At 45.4% G+C, this 21,722-nt stretch overlaps 1 protein-coding gene across 1 annotated transcript; it reads left to right on the forward strand.

Moving 5' to 3' along the window:
* Positions 1–3,856: 3,856 nt before the first annotated feature.
* On the forward strand, positions 3,857–20,945 carry MYOT (myotilin). The gene is made up of 14 exons (XM_088536962.1): positions 3,857–3,919; positions 4,461–4,602; positions 5,108–5,131; positions 5,602–5,721; positions 5,863–6,121; positions 11,406–12,008; positions 13,724–13,874; positions 15,618–15,719; positions 17,720–17,769; positions 18,171–18,303; positions 18,508–18,715; positions 19,161–19,326; positions 19,849–19,982; positions 20,417–20,945. The coding sequence occupies exons 1-14, from the start codon at positions 3,857–3,859 to the stop codon at positions 20,587–20,589; spliced, it is 2,328 nt and encodes a 775-aa protein (XP_088393088.1). The 3' UTR covers positions 20,590–20,945.
* Positions 20,946–21,722: the final 777 nt, after the last annotated feature.

Below are 21,722 nucleotides of genomic sequence, written 5' to 3' on the forward strand. Positions count from 1 at the left end.
CCTCCGTGTCCCTTGAAAAGCATCGAAGGAGGTTGAACACAGGTGGTTAGAGAAAGCAGGCAGCAATCACTCATAGTGTGAAGAAAAGACGACGTGTCAGAGAAATTAGCTGTCTTTGGATGACCTTCCAGTGTTATCTTGGAAGCTGAACCTCCCCTTTTTGCTAGGTTGGACAGCCATGGTTCAACCTGTTCCTGAGCATCACATACAGGCTCATAGAGAAGACAGCTCTGCTGCCACCACATTGAGCACATCTCGCTCTCCTGGCTTCCAAGCTTCCTGAGCACCAGTGTCATTAGGCCTAAATCTAAACTATGCAGCTTCTGACTTAAAATAACGACTGTTCAGGTGACTAACTCTGTAGCGTTTTATCGATTCCCATGAATTCTTCTTTATCCAAGTCTACTCTTGACAAGCATGAGGCACTCGGTAGAAACAAACTCCAAAGTGCAAGGACCACAGAAGGGCAGCTAGACAGACTCCCCACTGATTGGGTCTCCTCTCAATTCAACTGGGAGGATCCCACTTTGGCAAGAGAATTAGCCCAGCCTTCCTAGAGCACCAGCAGCTGCAGCACAGACACAGCTCCTTGTATGCACCGTGTGATCACAGATTGCTTTACGCAGGACATGGCATCAGGCCCGTTGGTAGGTTTTGACAGCAATCATCTTTAGCCATGGCCTCTGCCATGCCAGAAGGTCTTGCAGCTGCAGTCTTTGTATGGTGGAACTAATGCCACACATCTGAAAAAAATCTGTGTACAGCCCAAATGCTTAAGATATGCTATTCCTGCTTACAGCTAGGTTCAGAACCCATTCTGTCATGGCTGGAAACATGTCAGAAGCCATTCTCATCTAGTTGAACAGGCCAAGCTTTCTTTTTAAGATATTGCCTCATGCTTCATAGAAGATGTGTCCTACCCTCCTGAACAAGTTTCCTGAAGTGCTGCACTGTGTTTTGGATATAAACAACATCTTGTCTCAGCCCCACTACTGACCACTTCACTTACTCTTGCTAAGGTGCACTTTTGTGTCTGCTTTTAACACATGCCTTCCCAGATTCAATGATGACCAATGACTCTGGAAATAGAGCGGACCAACAAATAGAAGAGTGGACCAACTCTGGAAATAGAGTAACCAACAGTTACTGCATGTACATAGGAGAATCAAGACTTGTCCTGTACAAGAGAAAAGAGGGAACAGACAGCACAAGAAGTTTTGATAATGTTGTTTTAACTGTGCTCAGGATTTTTTTTTAAATTGGATAGAGGTCAATCCTGACAATTCCTTTCAAATCCTCATGCATCTGATTTTTAATCAGTTTTTCTTCTTTGAAGAAAAACAAAAGTTAGCACATCTTGCTGCTCCTGATAAATGAGTACGCTGACCATTACATGATAGACTGCAAGGAGGCGATGCCAACAACTTCCCAGGGATCCAAGGTGGAGTGAAGCCAGGATTAGCTTGCAGTGGGAACCCAGGGCAACTCAATAACATTGTCTTCCTGGTTCCTCCTCCCACATCCAAGAACTTGGATTATCCAGCAGTCCTTGCATCACAGCCCAGCCTTATTAATGGCCATGTGATACAACCTTGGCCAGAAGCCATCCTCAAACTGCTTGAGAGATGCTTATAATTCAAGAGCAAAGATTGAAATAGGAAGGCTGCGAGTGGTCAAAGTACGTGTCTAATTGCTTTGTTGGACCAGGGCCAAGGCTAACGTATTGGAGGTTTGGATGAGACATAGTGACATGGTCTCATCAGACACGTCTGAATGCCTTCGAGCAGCCCCTTGTCCCACGTGGCTCCCTGCAGTTATCGGAGCTGTACCAGTCAAATCCAGTAAGAATGCAAAATATCCGTCGTTGTAATCAGTTACAACTCTTACGACAGGAAGCAGGAGAATGGAAAGCACAGTTCCTAAATAAAATTGGACCAAAGGGCTACGTAAAGCCTCTGAAGAGCTCAGAGGCTTACACTGATCTTGTAGGATGAGTTGGGTGCTTTTGTAGCCTACTGACCTATTAGAGGTACCAAAATCCCAGTCTGTCCAGGGAAACAGAGATGAAACCAACAAACCTTTTATCGCTGTGGTGTGATGAGGTAGCATAGCTACTTTCTAATGTTAATCCAGTACGCTCCAATCCTTACACGGGAAGGACCTGATATTAGTTCACAAGGTACCGCTTGCACTTCACCTAATGCAGCAAGGATTTTCATTATACTTTTCCGCTAAAATACAGGAAAACCTTAGCTCAACTGTGGAATCAGTTTTCACAGGTGACCTCTTTTACAACAGTCCACATCAAAGGTTTTGGTTAAATGCCCCCATGCTCTGGAGGTGATTTGAGCCTACTTGCAACTACTAGGGATGCTACTATTCACTTTTGCACATACCAGTCATTCTCCAGTCAGCATATTCTCAATTCCCAAAGCAACCTTCACTGCATGGTAAGGAAAAGGAGGTAGCTCTAAACACACTGATTCACATTTGTCTCTCCAGGTTCATAGAGTAAACCTGAAGGCTCGGCCCCCTTGCAAGTCTCTACATCCTGGCAGGCCAGAGGAATGTCACAGTAAGTGCAGACACTCTTGGGTCAAGTGCATTCAACCTGCTGAAGTCTCTGTCTCCATCCTGCCATGTTTATTTTTCCCCCCAAACCAGGAAAAAGCGGAAAGCCACCAGTGTTCTGCTGACCATTGGTTCCTCAGCCAATGAAGTCCCTAGCAGCCGCTCAGCCCACCAGAGTTACACCACTTTAACTCAGCCGTTATCTATTGGCCCTCAAAGAGTAGGTTACACATTTTTTAAATTGTTATTTTTAGTATTTTAGAAATCTTTTGTAAGGATCAGCTTGAGCACATCTTCAGCAAGTCACCAAGAGGCAAGAGTCATCATGGATATCAAGATTTGGACTCTCTCTGCTGGAAAAGGGTGTTCTGGCTTGGGACATTTTCCAGCCCGAGTTGCTAAGAGAAGTGAGGGAGAAGGGGAATAGGGCTAGAAATAATTGAGTAGCTGCCACACAACTTAGCCATGTACCAGCCTCCTCCGAAGATTCACTTTGGCCAGATATTTGGTTTTGAACAGATGCTTGGTCAAGAGCTGGGAAACTCAAGCTATCTAGGAACAGACTTCCATTTTACCTCATGTAGGGAGGGGAAGAGCTGATAACTTGGGCTATTCTGAATTATGGAAAAGACCATGACCACAGCAAAACCAACCCAGGCACTTCAATTGCACATTTTTATACAGAGCAAGGTCTGAAAGCTAAATGAGATGGGTGAGAAGGTGCATCAACACTCCACCATGCAGAAAGGACTATTTTGCTCTGCAAAGATTTGATAGCCTTTAAACTGACATTCTCGATTAAGCAGAGACCTTACTCTAATCTCTAGATCAGCTAAGCTTCAAGCAAGATCAGGATGGACCAAAATTCCTTCTCCCTTCTCTACAGCCTCCGTGTAGCTACACAGGCAACACAAGCCCTGCTAAACCTGGGGCCAAGTAAACCAGGCAGAAATCTCTGGAGAAGAGGACAGCTCCTGGGAGGCAACATTGAGCTGTACAGAGAGACTCCAAGATGTGAATTGGCTTTTATGCCCTGTATGACCAGCAACACTTACAGGTTATCAGCTCTTCTTTCCACTAACTTGTTGCTCACAGTGCAGTAAAGCATTTTTTCTTGGAGCACTTGAAAGGAGACTCTCCCCAGGGTATATGATAGGCTGGTGCATGGAAACCAGAGAAAACTTTCTAGCACCTTCCCCTGTTTCAAAGTAAAGCGTCAGCAGCACCACTGGGTTTCTGCACGTGAGAAATGCAAGCTATAAAATCACTTTTCTTTGCTATATAGATGCAGAGTCCTTCTACGAGCCAGACAGGGTCTTCCTATGGAACCACACCTGTATTCACAAAGGTAAAGAACAAAAGTTGGCTGAAAAATATGGCTTCTTCTGTAACTTCAACCCCAGCATTAGCCTGAGTTTTATTCTACCTTTAGAAAACCCCTGGGGATGGCTCATTTACATTTCAAAAACCCAAGACACTTCATTAGGGACACTATCAAACTAGTATCTTAATTGGTAAACGACCCCGACAAAGAGAACCGCTCACATGAAACCATCTCATTTATTTGCTACAAAGAAGGCTGAAGTGGAAACTCCCATGGTAGCCTCCTTTATTTTATGCCATCCACTGGAATTAGAGGTTTTTCCTGCATTCTTGTTTTGATTTGAATGCATGAGCAAGTTAAAGCTTTTACATGAGCACTGGCCTATAGGTGGAAAAAAAACATTGGCGCTCAACTGACCTCAAATATATCTAGAAGCAAGTCAATTATTTTAAGTAAAATAGAGTCATGACATCATCTTATTCACTAAAGAGTGTTTGATTGCCTAAGCATGTCCCCATTTAAGCAATTACTGTCAACCATCTCACATCATTTTCTCCTCCTCCAGGGTCTACAAAACATCAGAGCTACGAAGGGTCAATTAGTGGTATTTGAATGTCGCATTCGCACCACACCAACCTTACAGGTTCACTGGTACAGAGAATATGACCCGGTGATAGATTCTGCAGATTTCCGAATACTGCGGAAAAGTAGGTATTGCTATGCCTCTCTAAAGCACATTAATTTTATCGGGATAGCAACAAGAAATACTATGACAATTAGAGGGCAATACACATTCCTAGAGGCAGAATTTGGTTTAAAAGCCAGATGATCTGCCCTTGCTCACTGCTGTGCAGATCCTGTCCCTTCCTTCTCTAGGGACACACGAGCAGAGCAGACACTGTGGGAAGGGCCTGCAAGGGTGATAGTTGCTGGTGCTGAGCCATGAAGCCACTGTCACAATATGCTGTAATTGCAGCTCAATTTAAGCACCTTCTATATGGCCTCAGTGGAGAGGGGTTTGTGCCATCAGGCTTCGGTCAAATCTGACCTTTTCCCAGCAGAAATTCAAATGGACTCAAAGCTTCCTTCTTACGGACATGGAAATGGGCTTTTTGTAACCAGCTGAGGGAGGCAAGTGAGTGGGGGCTGAAGGTTTTTCTTCCATTTTGGCTTTTATAAGCATTTAATTATTTTCTCTCTTATTTTGAGCAGAGGCTTGCTCATCAGCAGTCCCCGGTAAGTACATCACATCTCTCTTGTTAGACATCATCTCAGTTCACTTACCCTAAGCTTAGTTTTCACCCTCACCTAACCCAAGATAAAACAGCAATGCTGAAAGGGACACAGCAGATGCCATGTTCAGTCTCCCACTAACAGCTTCCAGGCACTTGGTTTTGACACAAACCCCTGGTTTATTTAGCAACACAGTCAAAAGGCAGAGTCGCTTTCCAGCTAGAGAGCATCCTGTGTGCTAAGAGACGCTGGAAACATGTCCATCGCACTAATCTGTGGGCTCTTCTGGGTTGTTTTCCTTAAAGTCACAGGCAAAAAGATCCTTCCTTCACCTCCCTCCAAATCCCTTCATTCCTATGCTCTTCATACCACTTCTTGCTACCAAACCCCATGACTAACAGCCCTGTCTGCAAGGACCAGGTCCCACTGCTGGACATGTGGTCCTTACAGTGCGTCTCCATTCGTTGTTTCAGAGGAAGTCTGCACACTGGTCATCACCGAAGCTTTTCCAGAAGACTCTGGGATATTTAAATGCGTGGCTGAGAATGAGTTTGGAACAGCAGCGTCCAGCGCGCGGCTCTCAGTCTCCCCAGGTAAGCACGTAGCTCTCCAAACTGAGCAACTAAGCGCTGTGGGTATCGACACCTTGTTCATCACAGCACACAACTTGCCCGTCTCGTGCTCGTAGCCTGCTGCAGACAGACGGGCTGAACTGTGTTCAATCCCCCTCGCAGGAGTGAAGGAGCTGGAAAGCTTTGCGGGTGCCTCCCCGGTGCCAGTGGCCACCAAGAAACCCTCCTTGCCTAGGAGCAGCCAGGCCACTGCCACGGAGCGGGACACGGTGGGACAGGCACCCTACGGCACCGGGCCGGAGACGCCGGGGCCGGGCCGGCGAGCGGGATCCACCGCCACCACCAGCCGGCCCAACTCCGGGAGCGAAACCGAAGACTTTCCTGGTGTTTATGAGAATTCGCCCCAGGCTTCACCTCTGCGGTAAGGCAAAGGGGGGAGAAAAAAAATCTCATCCTCAGGGTGGTTTTAAGTGATATAGGATGAGTCTTCAGTGATTCCAGCATCCCAGTGAAGTTCTCCTGCCCCTTGTCCTACCAAAGCTTTGTTCAGAAGGGAGAAATCTTCCCTAAGGATGAAGTATCACCTCTCATAATAGGACCGAGTCCATTTTCTGCCCCAAGCGTAACTCTCAAGCTGCTATTTACTCACACTGCTATTTAGCTAGTTTAATCATACCACAGAAACAAAACAAGGTAGAGTTTGCAAGTTTTCTTAGCAATTCCATAAGCGCAGATCTCTCAAAAGCAGCTCTCGGTTTAGCACCGAGCCCCTCCACAAAACCCAGGCAGCACAAACGCCCAGGGCCTCATGCAGAGGTAAAGCCCTGGGTGAAGGTGCCCTGTCACCTAAAGGGGACTCACATGGGCCAGAGGACGTTACTGCCCTGTACAGCTGCAGTGGGCTGGCTCGTTACCTGCACTGAAGCTGCGCATGGGCTGTTGTCCTCAAGTATCACCAGCCCAGCGTGTAAAAACTGCGTTGCTTTCAAGGAAACACTCTCAGCTACCGCAGCCCCACGCGCCTAGAGATAGAGCTGAGCTTGCTGGCACTGCTGAGCTTCATCCTTTTGTTATTGCAAACAAGGCAGGCTCTTAACTATCTAGAGAGCAAAACCAAACCCTTGTGAGACGTATTGGGGTGGTTAAAGTTCTGGTTAGTTTGACACACGGTATCTGACATCCTGCATGAAGGGATGAAAATCACTCCACCAAAATGAGCTATGCAAGAGCTTCCGAGAAATCTGGTTTATATGAAAGTGTTAACTAGTGCAGCGTGCTTTTGACTGACAGGGCTGATGAACCAGATTTTGGATGGTATTTAAAGGCCTCAAGGTAAAGCGAGAAAACTATAACGTTTTCTAGAAATACCCACCTCTGTGCACTTAGAAATCCTCTATCACAACACTGGTAACATATGCTTTGAAATATCATTATGAATGGGATTTAACACTGTAAATGCTGCTGTTAATTCACATTAAGGAAGGTTCATGCCAGTATTTGCAAGGTCAACTCTCTGACATACGGTAGATGTCTTATTAGACAGATTTAGACCTATAACTGTATCATGTAGCCTGGGTGGCTGAAGCTGTACTAGCGAGACAAAAAGAAATACCAGCAAGGAACACGATGAGAGAACAGAGCTATTACCAGGAGCAGCTATAAAGTGAATGAGGTCCTTGTACTCACACGTCTCCAAATTACTGCTTAGCAACAGTCACTCCACAAAAGCTGCAAAATGCAATTCTAGAAGTCTGCTGCTTCCAACTATGCCTTTTTGGGCCCACTGTATCTGCAGCTTATTGCTCCCTTCTCCCTTTTCCTTAAGGATGCAGAAAAAGCAGCCTGTGTTAAAGTCAATAATCAGCATAGAGTCCAGCAAAGTAATTTAATCCAGGCAAAATGAGAGGCTTCAGGCGCTAAACCTACTGCCAGGTCTTTTTAGGGCAATTTAAGATTACTTAGAAAATAAGTAGAAGAGTCTTTAGGCTTTTCTAGCCATTTGTTGCTATACGCTGCAAGCAACGAGGGGAACCTGAGGAGATGCAATGTGCTATCACTCCTGGAAAGGAAACTGAAGCAGTACAGAAAAGCTGAACTTAACACTCAGCAGTGCTGGCTGGAGCACTATTAGGTGACCCTAACACAAGCTATGAGATTTATTCCTCTACCTTTATCCTCTGAGCTTCTAGCTCTTCCAATTTTTCGCCTACCTGGTGGTTCTCACGTTGTCCTGTGCCTTGTCTCTCATGCACGCTGTCCGAGTTGTGCCCAGCCTTTTAAATATACCAAGGTGTCCTCAGACCGATGCCTTGCAGCCCTCCGGTTGGGCAGCAAACCTCACTGAAGTCCATAGGAAGCCCCTGAGCTCAACGGTCACCTATAGTGCACAAAGCTGCCCGCTCACATAACCCTCGCGTCCCTTTCGTTCAGCATGCAACGCTCCCTGCAAATTATTGCAGCATTTTCTGCTTAAGGATCAACAAGCAGCCCCTACAGACAGCTAGGGTCACACTTCCTCCCTTAATCGCTTCCCCTGCAAGGAATTAAAATAAATTAGCACACAATTAAGGGCGGCTAGGTAAATTTAGCTCACAAAGTGGTGGGCTGATGTTTAAATGCAAGTATTAAAGGTGGATTAACTATTAAAGATCACTGTGCAGGCAGACTTGGCGCAGTCAAGGCAGAGCAGACACAAGGCCACACACGGTCAGAGCTGCTGGACTCACCAGGTTCTTTTCTAAAGCAGCGGGATACACATTTTACAAGAGCTTGCAAACTATAATTAAGACACTTAAAACAGTTTAAAGCTTAATTAAGGCATAAGCACTGAAGTCTTTAATAAAAGGGATACAAACCACTTGATCTGCCAGCACTATCTGTTCCCCTCCTGGTGAGGACAGCATAACTAGGTCTTTTAATCCAGCTAAATAGGTATAATAGCACATACAAATAATAGAATATTAAACAATATTTTACAGCCAAGTATAGCCTTTTTGTATGCGCTATTCTATTTATGCCTCTGTTTCTTCAAACACTTACACACCTGTTTAAATTTACCACTGATTTTGATTATGCATATTAGTATAATACCATAAAGTACAGGATTGGGGCAGACCAGCAGCCAACAGAGACTGTTGTGGGATGAAGGCCTGCGGATTAATTATTGAAGTGTGATTTACATCTAACATTCAGGTGCCTGCTGTCCTTAAGCAGACAGCCTTGGAGGCAGGCCCAAGTTTTTTTTCTCCTATGGATGCAATTAGCTGCAGCCCATTCTGGAGAAGGAAGGAAGGAAGAAAAGAATCTCCCCTGAGATGCTCAGGGAGGAATTAGCCAGACGGGAGCATCTCAGCACATGCAATGTGCCCTGAGGGCCATTCCCAACAGAGAGGTGGCCAGGGATGGGCTGTGGAGGAGCCTTCAGTCCTACGTGGGGAGCAGTAGCTCCCACCTTCATAGCACTGGGACAGCAGCACAGCTCAGCCTGGCTGGGAAAGCAGCAGTGCCCTCGCCCAGGACAAGAGAATGGACAGAATTGCAGGATTTACCAAGTAAAGCTTCACCTCCAGACCATAGATGAAGTGGGCCCCAACAAATAGCACCAGGGAGCTCCAACCCTGCTTTGCTGAGGCTGGGAATATTTGAAACACTCACAAAGGCACCAAACCATCACCCCTTCAGTACCTAGAACAAGCTGCTGGCCTTGCTCCACACCAAGGGAATCCTGCAGCACCTCCAGAGCTCATGAGGCTGAACAAGAGCTGAGCCCTCCCCATTGGGAGCTGCTGGCGGGGCAGGATTTAGGCTGCCGGCACTACTGACCACAGGCACCTGCGGAAAACGGAGGCTGTGGCCTTTAAATGAAGTGGCAACTGGAGGCTGGAGACTCTTATTCTGACACTGGTGGAGGCAGGAGGACAGGCAGGTCCCGCTGTCACTAGCTGGCAGCACATTAAAGCCTCTCGTCTTATAACGCTACGCAGAGGGCTACTATGACAGTCCATGTCACTGAATGACAGTCCCTTCCCAAAATACTGCTGAAAGCCCAGGTGACAACTTCTAGGCTGTAGGTAAGATGTTTTGTGCATTTTATTTATTTATTGCTGTGCTACTCTTTATTTCATATCTAGCTAGCGAGCTGGTGTTGCAATGCACTGGGTCATACAGAGTTGAAAAGCTGCCTTAAGGGTACTCAGTTGTCAAGTGTAGCATAGAAGGCAAAGAAGGAAAAAAACCTTTGATTTAAAAAAAAAAAAAAAAAGCTTCTTCTATTGTACATGCTTTTTATCTTTTTTATCTTGTAAAGTTAGAAACAGAGATTTTGGTATGTTTTTCTCCTACTTGGTGGTGGGATGATTTGAGGAAAACGTAAGCGAACCCTCGCAGCGACGAGTGAGTCTGTGCGACACGGGGCAGCGGCTTTATCTGGCATCCTGGTTAACTACAGTATTTTGGAAAATAAAGTAAGGGATGACTTTCATATGTAGGCTATAAATGAACTGAATGAACCTACATACAGCCAAGGATATTAAAGAAAGGTTTTTAAAACAGCATTCAAGCAGGTTTCTGCACCAGTGAATGAGAAATAGTTTGGAAACACTCCAAAAATTTGAGCTGGCTTCAAATTGCAGTGCATGACAAGGAGAAAGGGAGTTTTTACTAGAAAACTTCTGTTTATTTAACTTCATTTTCAGCTAATACTGATAAATACTGTTAGAAAATGAAAGCTTTGAATCTTTAAAACAAGAGTGATGCCTTCAGCTGATCCCCTCCTGGGAATTTATGACCTCCTGGAACCCTCCTTTGGGCTCTCCGATGAAAGGAATACAATATACCGGGTATATATAGCAGCAAAACAGCTGATCTCAGTGGGACAAGATTACAATTTTTTCCAACACATGTAACTGTGTGGATTTATATTCTCATTTATGTTAGTACCTTTTCACTTATTTTAGCAGGAGACTAAAATTTATTTATTGCAGAGCTGAAGTTGTTTGTCAGTTTTTAACCAGCTTAGCTCAGGTCCCTTTAATTAAACTTTCCTCTTTTGTAAAGCAATGAGAAGCCCAGTTTAGATATCACTGACCTGCAAAATACATGCAGCACCTCCGAGGAGCTCTGCTCGTGCTACTTCATCCCGCAGTTGTATCATTCCAGCTATTACCAGCCATAAAAACAAACTGCATCCATCACTGCAAATGGAGAAGTGTAGCCCTGGGCATTCCAACTCCTAATCTCCATTGGTTATAAAAAGCTATTAATTCAAAAACTATTGCAGGACAAATTAGGGGAGAGGTACAAAACTGCAGGGTCCAAAGAGCTTGAATTAGGATGGTATGTGGCAAATTCCCTTGCTTAGCTCTTCTGTCTAAGGCTGGCTTAGGCTTGGGCAGGTGGTGGGTCGTCCCAATGAATCAACAGCTATTTCTTTTAGCATTTATTGGGCTCTTCTGGATAAGACAACAGTGGTGAACACTGCAGCTGGGTGTGATAGAGTCTGTGACTTGTTGCTGTAATCAGAAATGTTCATATAGTTCTGGAGCAGGTCCAGTCAATCCTGAAACTCTTTATTTTAAGCTTAAGGTTTGGTTGTCAGTTGCCTGAACTTTGTGCTCTTTGGGCTGGTAATGACTGCTCATGAATTAGTATTTTTGCAACCCAGATTGTTCCATACAATTTATTTTATCTGTATTGTCTTCCTTAAGGGAAAATCCACACCAAGACAGCCTCTATTCTGCAAGGCAAGGGTTCCACTCTATCCAGGAGCCCAGCCAGGAAAGCTTTTGTGGCCTGCCATCTAATTTTTACCAGCCACCTATCCAAAGCCAGTTGTCACCAACAAAAACCCAGGACAGTCGTGAAACCTCACCTATGAGTGTCCATAACTTCCCATCCGTATCCTCTATGTACCAACCAACTATGTTTAACTACGAACGTCCAAAACACTTTATCCAGGCTAAGAATATGTGTCAAGGGCAACAGCAGCCTCCTGGAGCCGCAGCCTCTACAGAGCCAAGCAGACAAATCAAACAGTCCTCCATCCTAATACAACCACGTAACCCTAGCGGGCAGAAATTTTCTTCCTCTTCATCGCTGAGCTCTTCAATCACGCTCTCCTCGCCTTCCTGTAGCGCCCCTAAGGAATCCACATATCCCGTCACACCTGCATCTGCGCAGTCTCCTGCTAGCTCATCATCTGGCCACCGGCTTATATCCATGCCTAACCAACCCCCCGCAGCATTCCTGTGCTCAGTGCTACCCTCGCAGCCCGAATATAACAGCCAGGCTCCTTCTCCTGTGGATCCTCAGTAAGTACCTACAGGCTTCTAACTTCCCCCCGCTTTCACCTCGTGGGGGTTGACCTGGCGTCTCCCACACGTTGACCAACCCAACCCAACCCCAACTGGACTGCTGGCTTTGCTGGAGCCAACGGCATGACTCCCTTCGACTTCTGGTATCCAAGGCAGGGCTTTGCGGGAGTGAGGTGGATGGGTTAGGAGGTTCAACGCTCGCTCCTGGTGTCGGTGTGGAAGAGAGGACTATAAACTGGGAATTAAACTACATAGAGTCACTGGCTACACCGTGTCGCTGGCTGCTGGGCTTCTGCTTGGCTTGCTGTGAATGGTTTAGCTTGATGTGATTGAGACCCTTTGTGAAAAGGAGATGCAGAGGAGAAGATGGGCATCCATCTTAAAAGAATTTCTGCCAACAAATATGGCTTATATTGGAGAAAAAGTATTTTTCAGATATAAGCACAGTTAAAAATCCTAGCCAGTCTCAGCAGTATTTCCAGGCTCCATATCATAATCTGAACTTATTTACAATATAGTTTTCATTAATCAAATGCACTAACAAAAAGGCAGTCTCTTGAAAAATTTTACCCCTTCAGACCAAAGACCAAATTCTTTCCTGGATATGTATTATATCATTTTACGTTTGGGCTGCAGTCCAAATATCTTTCAAGGTCAGTGCGATCTCATAGGGAGCTGGGTCTTGCCTTCTCATCGCCCTCTATTCCTGCCAATGTTAGCTGGAGGTCCTGGCTTGCAGGAAACATTCAGCTGGAGCTATTAGAACAGGGATGAGCATAGCGGGGGTTCCTGCTCACATCGATATAAACTTTGGCTTAAATGGCAGTTTATATTCAGGAAGTCTGAATGTTTCTAGGTTTGGGGCTTTTCATGAAGCACAATGCTGCAGGGAAGGGAAAGGTGAAAGTGCAAGTGAAGTTCAACCAGAGCTGGGAATACGTACTGGCATCATAGCTCGTCTGCTCTGTTCCCATCAGCAGAACAAACTCCCAAGCTACTGAAGGAAGAAGATTAGGAACAGAAATAACTGTCTGACATAACCACCAAATACAAAGCTTGACTGCACTTTGAGAATGGGGTTAAATATTGTCAGCATAGCTCTATGGCCCCTAGTAGATTTTCACAACCCATTTGGAGGGATGCTCCTCTTTCCTTTACACCTTTCAGAATTAAGTCTGTGACTTACCTTATTACCACAGTCAAGACTTCATTGTGTCCCTTGATTATGGACTACAGGATATAGAATACAGGGCTATCTTTGTAGCACAGGCTTCTAAAGAACCAGCCTAGCTTGGATTATTTTTGGTACTCAGAAGAAGTAAATAACTATTAGCTACTTGTTCACATCTAATCAACTAACTTGTCCCTTGACAAACTCACAGGACTTAATGGAGCTAGAGGCTCCCTCAAAATATTGATAACCTTAGTGGAACATATGGGACAGGAGAAGGGCCACAGCAAATTTAAGGATGCTGCCCACAGCAGGCTACACTGACAATGTTGTGGAAGGACAACCAGTGACTTGGTTAGACCATGATGCTTCCCCTTAGATCTTTGATCCCTGATCTGGCCTACATATATCCCAAATGCTTTACAGGTTCATCTGAGCCATAGTCTCGAGGTAGCAGGGTCACATTTTGGTATGTGTAGCTGTAGTGAACAGCCAAGCAGGCCTACAAGGATAACTTTGTTTCCCCTTTCTGCATGAGTAGTTACTCAAAACCGATGTATAACAAACAAGCTAGCATCAAGTCTATGCAGAGGACATCAGAACACGAGATTCGAGGAACAAAAGAAGCCCTCATTCAGGACTTGGAAAGGAAGCTGCGATGCAAAGACAACCTTCTCCAGAACGGCAACCAGGTAAGGAGAACCTGCTGATTAAAGCACTCATAGTGATTCCTGTTATTAGAAGGCAAACGCCTGCGCTGCTGGGGCAGCTTCAGGGCCCAGCTCCACCACGAGAGGCTCCTTCCCAGGAAAGGAGCTGTATATTGTTAGGAGATGATGGAAGCCGGCCTGAACGCGTGGCAGCAGAGACAGTAGCTGTAAATCTGGCTGTAGGCACCTACTGTGGCAGCTGAATGTCTGCATCTTTTGTGACCCTTCCCCAGGAAGGGCTGCCCTGGCTCCTGTCAGCAATCAGGGGCAGCAGCGTGGCCAAGCTGCTTTGGCTTGCCCCTTTATCCCACCCTCTTGGCCAGCAGTCACATTATGCATTCTTGAAATTATGCAGTCAAATTAAGAAGGCTGTGCTCTGGATTAAGGAATTTGTATACCCAAAGAAGGTAGCACAAACTCTGTACCAGGTATCCCACAGAACACCACATCCACAGATAATTTAAAAAGCCAAGGAGAGTGCTCAGGGTTCTCACCCTGAGTCATGTTCTCACCCTGTTTTCCAGTGCCAAGGGTTGATAAACCACCCCTGAATACTTAAAACCCAGAGAGGCACCCCAACTGCTTGGGGTTTAGAAACCCATTCTAGCATCACTTCATGTGGAAAATCCTCTTTGATTTCTCTGCATACAAACAAAAACAAATCAAGGAAAATACATAAGCTTTTATCTTTAATCCTGCCTGCTATTAGAAGGTCTCTTATTCTCATCTAGAGCAAGCAGGTCTCTAATGTGGGAAAAAACCTGCCACTGGGAGGTAGGCTGGTGAAAGCCCAGTGCTATCCCACTTCTCACAGTCCTTCCAACAGTAGAGAGGAGTTTTGCAGTTACCTTCAATAGAAACAGGTTTGTGTCATATATAATTTTAAATATTGAAGGCAAACTATGTAGTAGGTCAAATGCGAGCTTGTGCATCCCTAACAGGAACGTCCTATCTGCTTTAACAAAGCTTGCTCTTGCAAGCCAGCTTTTCCTCCCATAGGAAGCCAGGCTGAAAATAAGGCTCATGCAGTCACGATCCTGTCCCCTTCCCCTGTCCTCCAGCAGTCTGAACCGACCGGCCAGTCTCAGCCACACCTCATACAGCAGCAATGATCTCGGGGGTATTAAGGTCCTATGGGTTTTGCAAAATACGTTTCTTGCTCTGTTCTAAAGAAAAGTCCCATGAGATCCCACAGGCCTTTACCTACAAAGAAGCAATTGCACATAGGCCTCAGGCTCTGGCCATGCTCAACCGGAGTTTGTCCTCACTGCACAAATTCCAGGTGTAGTTCTTGCCTTTTTGGGGGAAAAGGAACATTAGCACCCAGTTCCTGAAGTAAATCCATGACTGAATGATTTGGAAAGCTTTCCCAGCACTAATAGAAAGGTACCCTGCGACTTACTCTGGCTTCTGAGATGATGCCATCAGTTATCCATAAATAATCCCAGCGCAGAAAGAGGAGGCGTGGAAGGCCACAGATGGAATTAAAAAGGCTTTGATGAACAGACAGTTTAATCTTTTATGCATCGCACTCGTGTATATATTGAGGTTGACTCCAGTAGGCATCCCGGACAGCAAACCCTGTGGAAGAGACGTGGGGTCTCTAATCAGCTGCTGCTTTCAGTGACAACACCTTGAGTTTGGGGCATATTAATGTGCTCTTGCAAGATGAACTGAAATAGCACATGGACTTCTAACGAGACTTCCTCTCCGCTCCGCTTTAAGCGATTAACTTATGAAGAAAGAATGGCTCGCAGGCTGCTCGGACCAGAAAATGCCGCCTCCGTGTTGGAAGCACAGAGTGAAGAAGGCCTGCAGAACGCACAGGTACCCGGGACCCCGTCCCTCCAGCAGGGATTTCACGGTGGTTGTGTTGAGAGTGGCTGGAACTGCTGTGGGGAGGCAAGGGGGGATTCCCTTGGGGCTGAAGTGGAAAGGGAAGGGGACAGCATTGCTCCATAGAGCTGCATTTCAGAGGCTTTCTAGGGGAGAGTTTATGCAGCCTCTAATAGCAGCGCTTGCATCCCTTTACTGGGCCTGATCTGGAGGAATGACCTCTCTGGGCAGGAATTCCAACAGCTGCTGCCCAGCACGTTGCTCCTGCCTGCAGGACGCAGGTACCCGCTCCCCAGCCTGAGCTCACACTTGGCCAGGACAGCAGGATTTACACCTGTCGCTGCCTGGAATAAGTGACTGACCATAACGGGTCAGGACCTCGGAGGGGTTTTGGTTGGGTTTGATCCTTTCCAAGAGACTGCGCTCATTAAGGGGAGACAAAGAGGTTATTTTAGCAACCTACATGCCGATAGCCAAAGAGATACTACTACTGGCATGTTGAAAAACATTTTAATTAGGGGCTTGCATCATTCATTGCTTATCCCAAACAGGCCAGGGAAAAGCTTTCTTCGGCATTTCTTTGGTCAAAGTTAATGGAAACACATCAATGATGTGGCTCTGGATACCTGTTTTAGCAGAGAAAGCCGCCCTTGGGCTGCACGCATGCCGAGGGAAGCAGCAGGTTGTCACACACCTTCCCAAATGCAGTTAGCAAAGGTCTCCTCAATGCATGGGGCACTTAAGATCACAGCATGGGAGGATCATGCAGTTGGAGTCGAAATGAAACTGTTTGGCCTGATGTCAAAAGCAATGGCCTGATGTCAAAAGCAGGGAATGTGATGGATATTGGAAAGCAAGGGACACCTCATCTTCCACAGAGCAAGGAAATATTCAGCCCAAAACAGGATGATGGCAGGTCCCTGAAAAGGGTCGATCTTCCACAAAGAGTGGAAGGAGAAGTTGGTTTGCGTTGCTCAGTCTGGTTTCTAAATATCAGTCAGTGACTCATTCATGCTCCTGACTCCTCAATAACCTACTGCACAGCCAGTCTGTGTAACAGAACACTAGAATTATCAGCAGCAACTTCATCTCTACAGCATCATTTCACAAGATAACCAATTATGCAATACTTGTGCTAATGAGCAGATGGAAGCACTTGCCTTTGAAACTCGCTTTGAGCTCCATCCAACAAAACCCTTATTCACATGACACTTCTGCTCAACTGAAGATGCTTCTGTGCTTGAAGTTTAAACCCAGGCTTAAGTGTTCCACGGGACTGGGCTACCAAGCACAGAACCAAGCACCATAATGGCTTAATGCAAATACCCCTGACATTCTCATGCAGAATTTTCTCTATCTGATTCCACTGCTAAAAAGAGTCTCTAGTAATGAACTCTACTTGTATTCTCCAATCATCTGAATTCCCAGCAGGATTCAATCCCGGGTTCTTTAGAAGATCCACTCATGTGACTGTGGAGCTGTCAGTAGGCTTAGCTGGGGCTGTGATCTAGAAAGAAAAATATTTTGCAGCCCAACATATGTCCATTGCTCTTGGTACCATATTTAAGTGGGCACAAAGCAGTGTTCTTGCCAGTGATTCCACTTCTATTCCTGCTGTAGGGAAGGACACTCTGTACTTAGCTCCCATTTTAGATACTGTAGTGGAACTGTTCCCCTCTAACAAAGGTTATTGGGCTTGCCAAAAGCCTTGGGTGCCAAAGGCATCTACTGCACCTATCACCTGCACCAAGTGACGAGAAGTTGTGCCATGCTATTAATAGTGCTCATTACTGCCGTGGCCAAAAGTCTAGGGTGAAAACCCAGCATATTAGCTCCCGAGGCAAATGGCTTTACATCTTATCCCAAAGGCTTTTGAAGCACTCAGTTTGCTTTTAAGCAGCGCTCAGTATACTATCTTAAAATGGGTTTCCCTTCAGCTTCTAATTAAGCTTTTCTGTAAGTTAACATATCTTTTCCTTTCTCTTTCCAAGCAGCAGAATGCAGAAAACATCAGGTTGCAGGTTCCTACGACACACGTAAGGTAATGCATAAACTTGTTCTGAGCTAATCTTGAAGACCTTATTCTAAAAGTTTCCAGGCAATAAATATGCTTCCTATTCTAAATAACGTACCTGCACCGAAGGCAAGTTCAAACAACGTAAAGAAAAAATACAGACCTTAGACCTCAATGAAAGTCAGCTCACCTTATTCTTGCAAATTCTTTGGGATACTAGGCTAAAGATGAGTTTATATATGTGATACTCCTATGTTATATCAAATACCTCATGCAAAATAAAAGGCTGATCAAAACTCATGCCTAACCCATCATCTGAAAAAGCAAAACAAAATTGCACGGTTGGGGACCGCAATCAGTGTTTTGAGGTGATTTGTGCTATGGTAACTTTTGCACAACTAACGCAGCCGGTACCGTGTGCTTTTTAGGAGCAGACCATCCTCAAGAGGAGATGAACACGGACATGACTCGATCCAGGAAAAATTTTTTCAGCCTCGTTTTACGCAAGTGCCTGAAGATGTGATTATTGAGGAGGGACGATTCTGCAGGCTCGACTTCAAAGTAATGGCAGCCTTTCCCTTTCAGTGCCATTAGCTTTGTGGTGTGCGCAGCACGCAACAGCTTGCCTGTCTTGGGCACCATCTTTAGTCATTTTAAGGCAAAATGCCTAACTTGTGAATGTAAATGCATCCAACTCCCTATGCCATTTAAGGCCTCGTGTTATGTTAAAACTCTAACTCTTCACTTCTTTTGTCTCCTTTACAGGTTAGTGGGCTGCCAACTCCAGATGTGATGTGGTATCTGAATGGAAGGATGGTTCACCAAGACCAGTTCCATAAAATGATAGTGTCAGAAAAAGGATTCCACTCGTTTATTTTTGAAGCAGTCAAATCATCTGATGCAGGAACGTATGAATGTGTGGCTGTGAACCGTGCAGGGGAAGCCTCTTTCGCAGTAAAAGTTGAAGTAATTGGTAAGATACTGACGACTAATAAATACCTGGCAAGTTTCTGTAGTCTAATGTCTGCCTCTGTGTTTGGGACACTCAAACAACTGGGAAGCAGAGGTGGACCTCCATGTACATGGGCTCAATTTATAACAATTGCTTTACCTTTTCCAAGATTATTCTAATGCAGACTTCAGGGACTCAGTATTTCTTCAAATTACTTGTATTGGGATATTTAGGCATCCTGTCTGAACTAGGGAGTGACTCAGATATCACAGTATTGATAGAATATGTTACTCCACTGTCTTTCTAAAGCAGAATTTGTGCCTACTATATCCTGCTGCTCCTGGCAATTGCCCATAGACTATGGAGTTACTTCTGCATTTAGCTTTCTAAAAGCTTGTAAACAAAGCCTGCTATTGACATTCAATACTTAAGTATAATTCCTCCTCATCTTTCCTCTTTAATTTAGCAAAAGAGCATCATACTCCTCCAACTTTCGTCTTCAAACCACAAAGCAAAAAAGTTTTTGAAGGAGATACAGCCAGGCTCGAATGCCAGATCTCTGCCATCCCAACACCCCGGATTTACTGGAAAAGAAACAATGAAATGGTACAATATAATACAGACCGAATAAGGTATCCTACTAATGAGTTGGCCATTGGTGTGTTAGAAAATGATAACCAGTGTTTAAGTCAAAACTGAATGAGCTGGTTTCTAAAAGCAGCAGCCCTGGCTAGCTATGCCTTTCAGTTACTACACGTAACACAGGCCCATGTGTTGGCAGAGGCAATGCTCAGAGTCTTGTTTGAGAGCACAGAAAGATGACCAGATGCCACTGTGAAGGCTCGTAGCAGTCACAGTGCCCATGGGGCAGGCAGGCTGGAGGATGAAGTGTGCAATGTGCTCATCAGGCTTTGAGGTGCTATGGGCTACAAGAGGGTTTTGATGCCCCCTGCACACTACCACACTGCGAAGGAGTGGTATTCTCACAGCACACCAACGCAGTGTTGATGCCTAAACAATTTGCAATGCCCTGCAAAAACTGTTCTAGGGCGTTCTCAACTCCTCAGTGTGTATGCTGCCTCTCTAACTTCAGAGTCTTTGCCTTATTTCCTTCCCCCTCTAAGCATTTACGCATCAACCCTTTAATTTTGCAGCTTGTTGCATGACAATACGGGAAGGATTTGCCTCCTGATTCATAATGCCAACAAGAAAGACGCTGGCTGGTACACGGTATCTGCTGTTAATGGAGCAGGTGTGGCCACATGCCATGCCAGACTGGAGGTTGCAAGTAAGTACCACGTCACAGCACCATCAGCCTACAACTGAGGCAGACACTTGCCTCTGTATTCAGAACAGGCCCTGAATATTAACCTTGTAAAGCTAACTCCTGCGTGGATTTCTTTCCCAAGATACTGACACAGACAAAAAGTAACTAGTCCAGGAAGATATTGCATTTGCTCTGTGTCAAAATACTGTGAAATGTGTTCTTTGTACATGGTGTGTCTGCATCTGCTGCCTGCACTACTTAAAGACTACAGTTTGCGTGATACCAAGCAGTAGGATGGATGTGGGCCTTCCCATCAGTCTCCAGTGTCCTAGAGACAGGCTTATCTGTTAAATCCGTCCTCAGGGTTTGCTGTTTTACATTGCATTTCAAAACATTTGGGTTGCCATATCATAGGTGCCTGGGAAAACCCTCTAAGACTTTTCTCTCTCCTCCAGCACATGCAAACAAGCCAGTTCCAGCCCCAAAGCAGTTACGGGTTCGACCAACTTTCAGCAAGTATTTGGCGCTCAACGGTAGAGGACTGGATGTGAAACAAGCTTTCTCACCAGAAGGAGAGTTTCAGCGTTTGGCTGAGCAGTCTGGACTATACGAAAGTGATGAACTTTAACTGGAAATGAAGACTGAAAACCCATTTGCACCTACAAGAGACACTTACGATATAGATGCAGTTAAATGGTGATTGCTCTAACTAGCAAAATACCTAGCTATGTATTTTTACTTTGACTCTTGCACATTCTGCTGTTCCAATTTTACCACATTAGATTTTATTTATATGGGGTGGTGAATGTAACCCTTTACTGAGTATTGTATTTTAACTGTACAGCCCAGGAAAGCAGGGCCATTAGTTTTCACAAGTGTGGGTGTTTCTAGTTACACCTGTGCTAAAGTAGATTGGTTTGTACTGCTTCTCTAATATCACTCTTGATAATATCAGAACTCTGTGCTGCCTGAATACTAAAAACCAATGGATTAGAGTGTTTTTATGAGAATTTGTCAAAGACAAATAAAACTTTAAATGCCCCCTCTAGGCTGTGGTGATTCCTTGTTCTGGCAGCTGGCACAGTGGCATCTCCCCTGCTAAGCCTGCCCCTTGCACTCTCCCCTTTTCTGCTGTCCTTATTCCTTGTCCTTCAAGCACTGAAAGGTAAAGCAGCATAAACAAGATGCTGACATGTCCTTAAAGGGCTCCAAGGAGGCCGTGTCAATGTGTATTTTTTTTCCCCAGGACTGAGATGTTTAATGGGGAGTGTGGAGGCTGCCCCCTCTTTGCTGCCTCCATCAAGTTGGGGCTGGGAGCTGGACCTGGCTCTTGGCTCTCCGCAAGCTCTTGTGATGGAGCACTCAAGTAGTTTGCAAGCACAGTGCTCAAGACACCGCAAAGCTGTTTTGGCCAACCTCCAATCACCTAAAATCTGCTCTTTGCAGCTTCCTTGTTCTCAAACTGCAGGTGCTAAAGGAAACCTGTAAAGCTGGCACCAGGCTGAAGGCTCCTGTGACCAGGCACAGTCACCTTGCTGCAGGTCTCCAGACCTCAAAAACAGCTTAGAGGATAGTTGGGTGTTTTTTGCAGGAGGTTTGAACTTCATGCCACGCTGCTGTATGACTCAACCAAAACCCCAAGCACCAACAACCTCCTGCTGCAATGCTGTGGCTGCACCACCACACACTTCTCCAGGGCCTCCACCACCACGCCAGGCCACAGGCCTGCCATGGTGATTAGCAATTACACCCAATTAATGC

The sequence above is a fragment of the Tinamus guttatus genome, unplaced genomic scaffold (assembly GCF_059628265.1).
Source record: "Tinamus guttatus ecotype Peru unplaced genomic scaffold, ASM5962826v1 Tinamus_guttatus_pri_ptg000710l, whole genome shotgun sequence".
In the NCBI taxonomy this organism is placed as follows: Eukaryota; Metazoa; Chordata; class Aves; order Tinamiformes; family Tinamidae; genus Tinamus; species Tinamus guttatus.

What these genes read in the sequence shown, in the direction of transcription:
- MYOT (XM_088536962.1), top strand. Translation starts at nt 3,857, where the DNA reads ATGCAGAGTCCTTCTACGAGCCAGACAGGGTCTTCCTATGGAACCACA. An exon ending in GTTCCTACGACACACGTAAG is followed by an intron (nt 17,770 to 18,170) that starts GTAATGCATAAA and finishes TGTGCTTTTTAG; the next exon opens with GAGCAGACCATCCTCAAGAG. An exon ending in TCTGCAGGCTCGACTTCAAA is followed by an intron (nt 18,304 to 18,507) that starts GTAATGGCAGCC and finishes TCTCCTTTACAG; the next exon opens with GTTAGTGGGCTGCCAACTCC.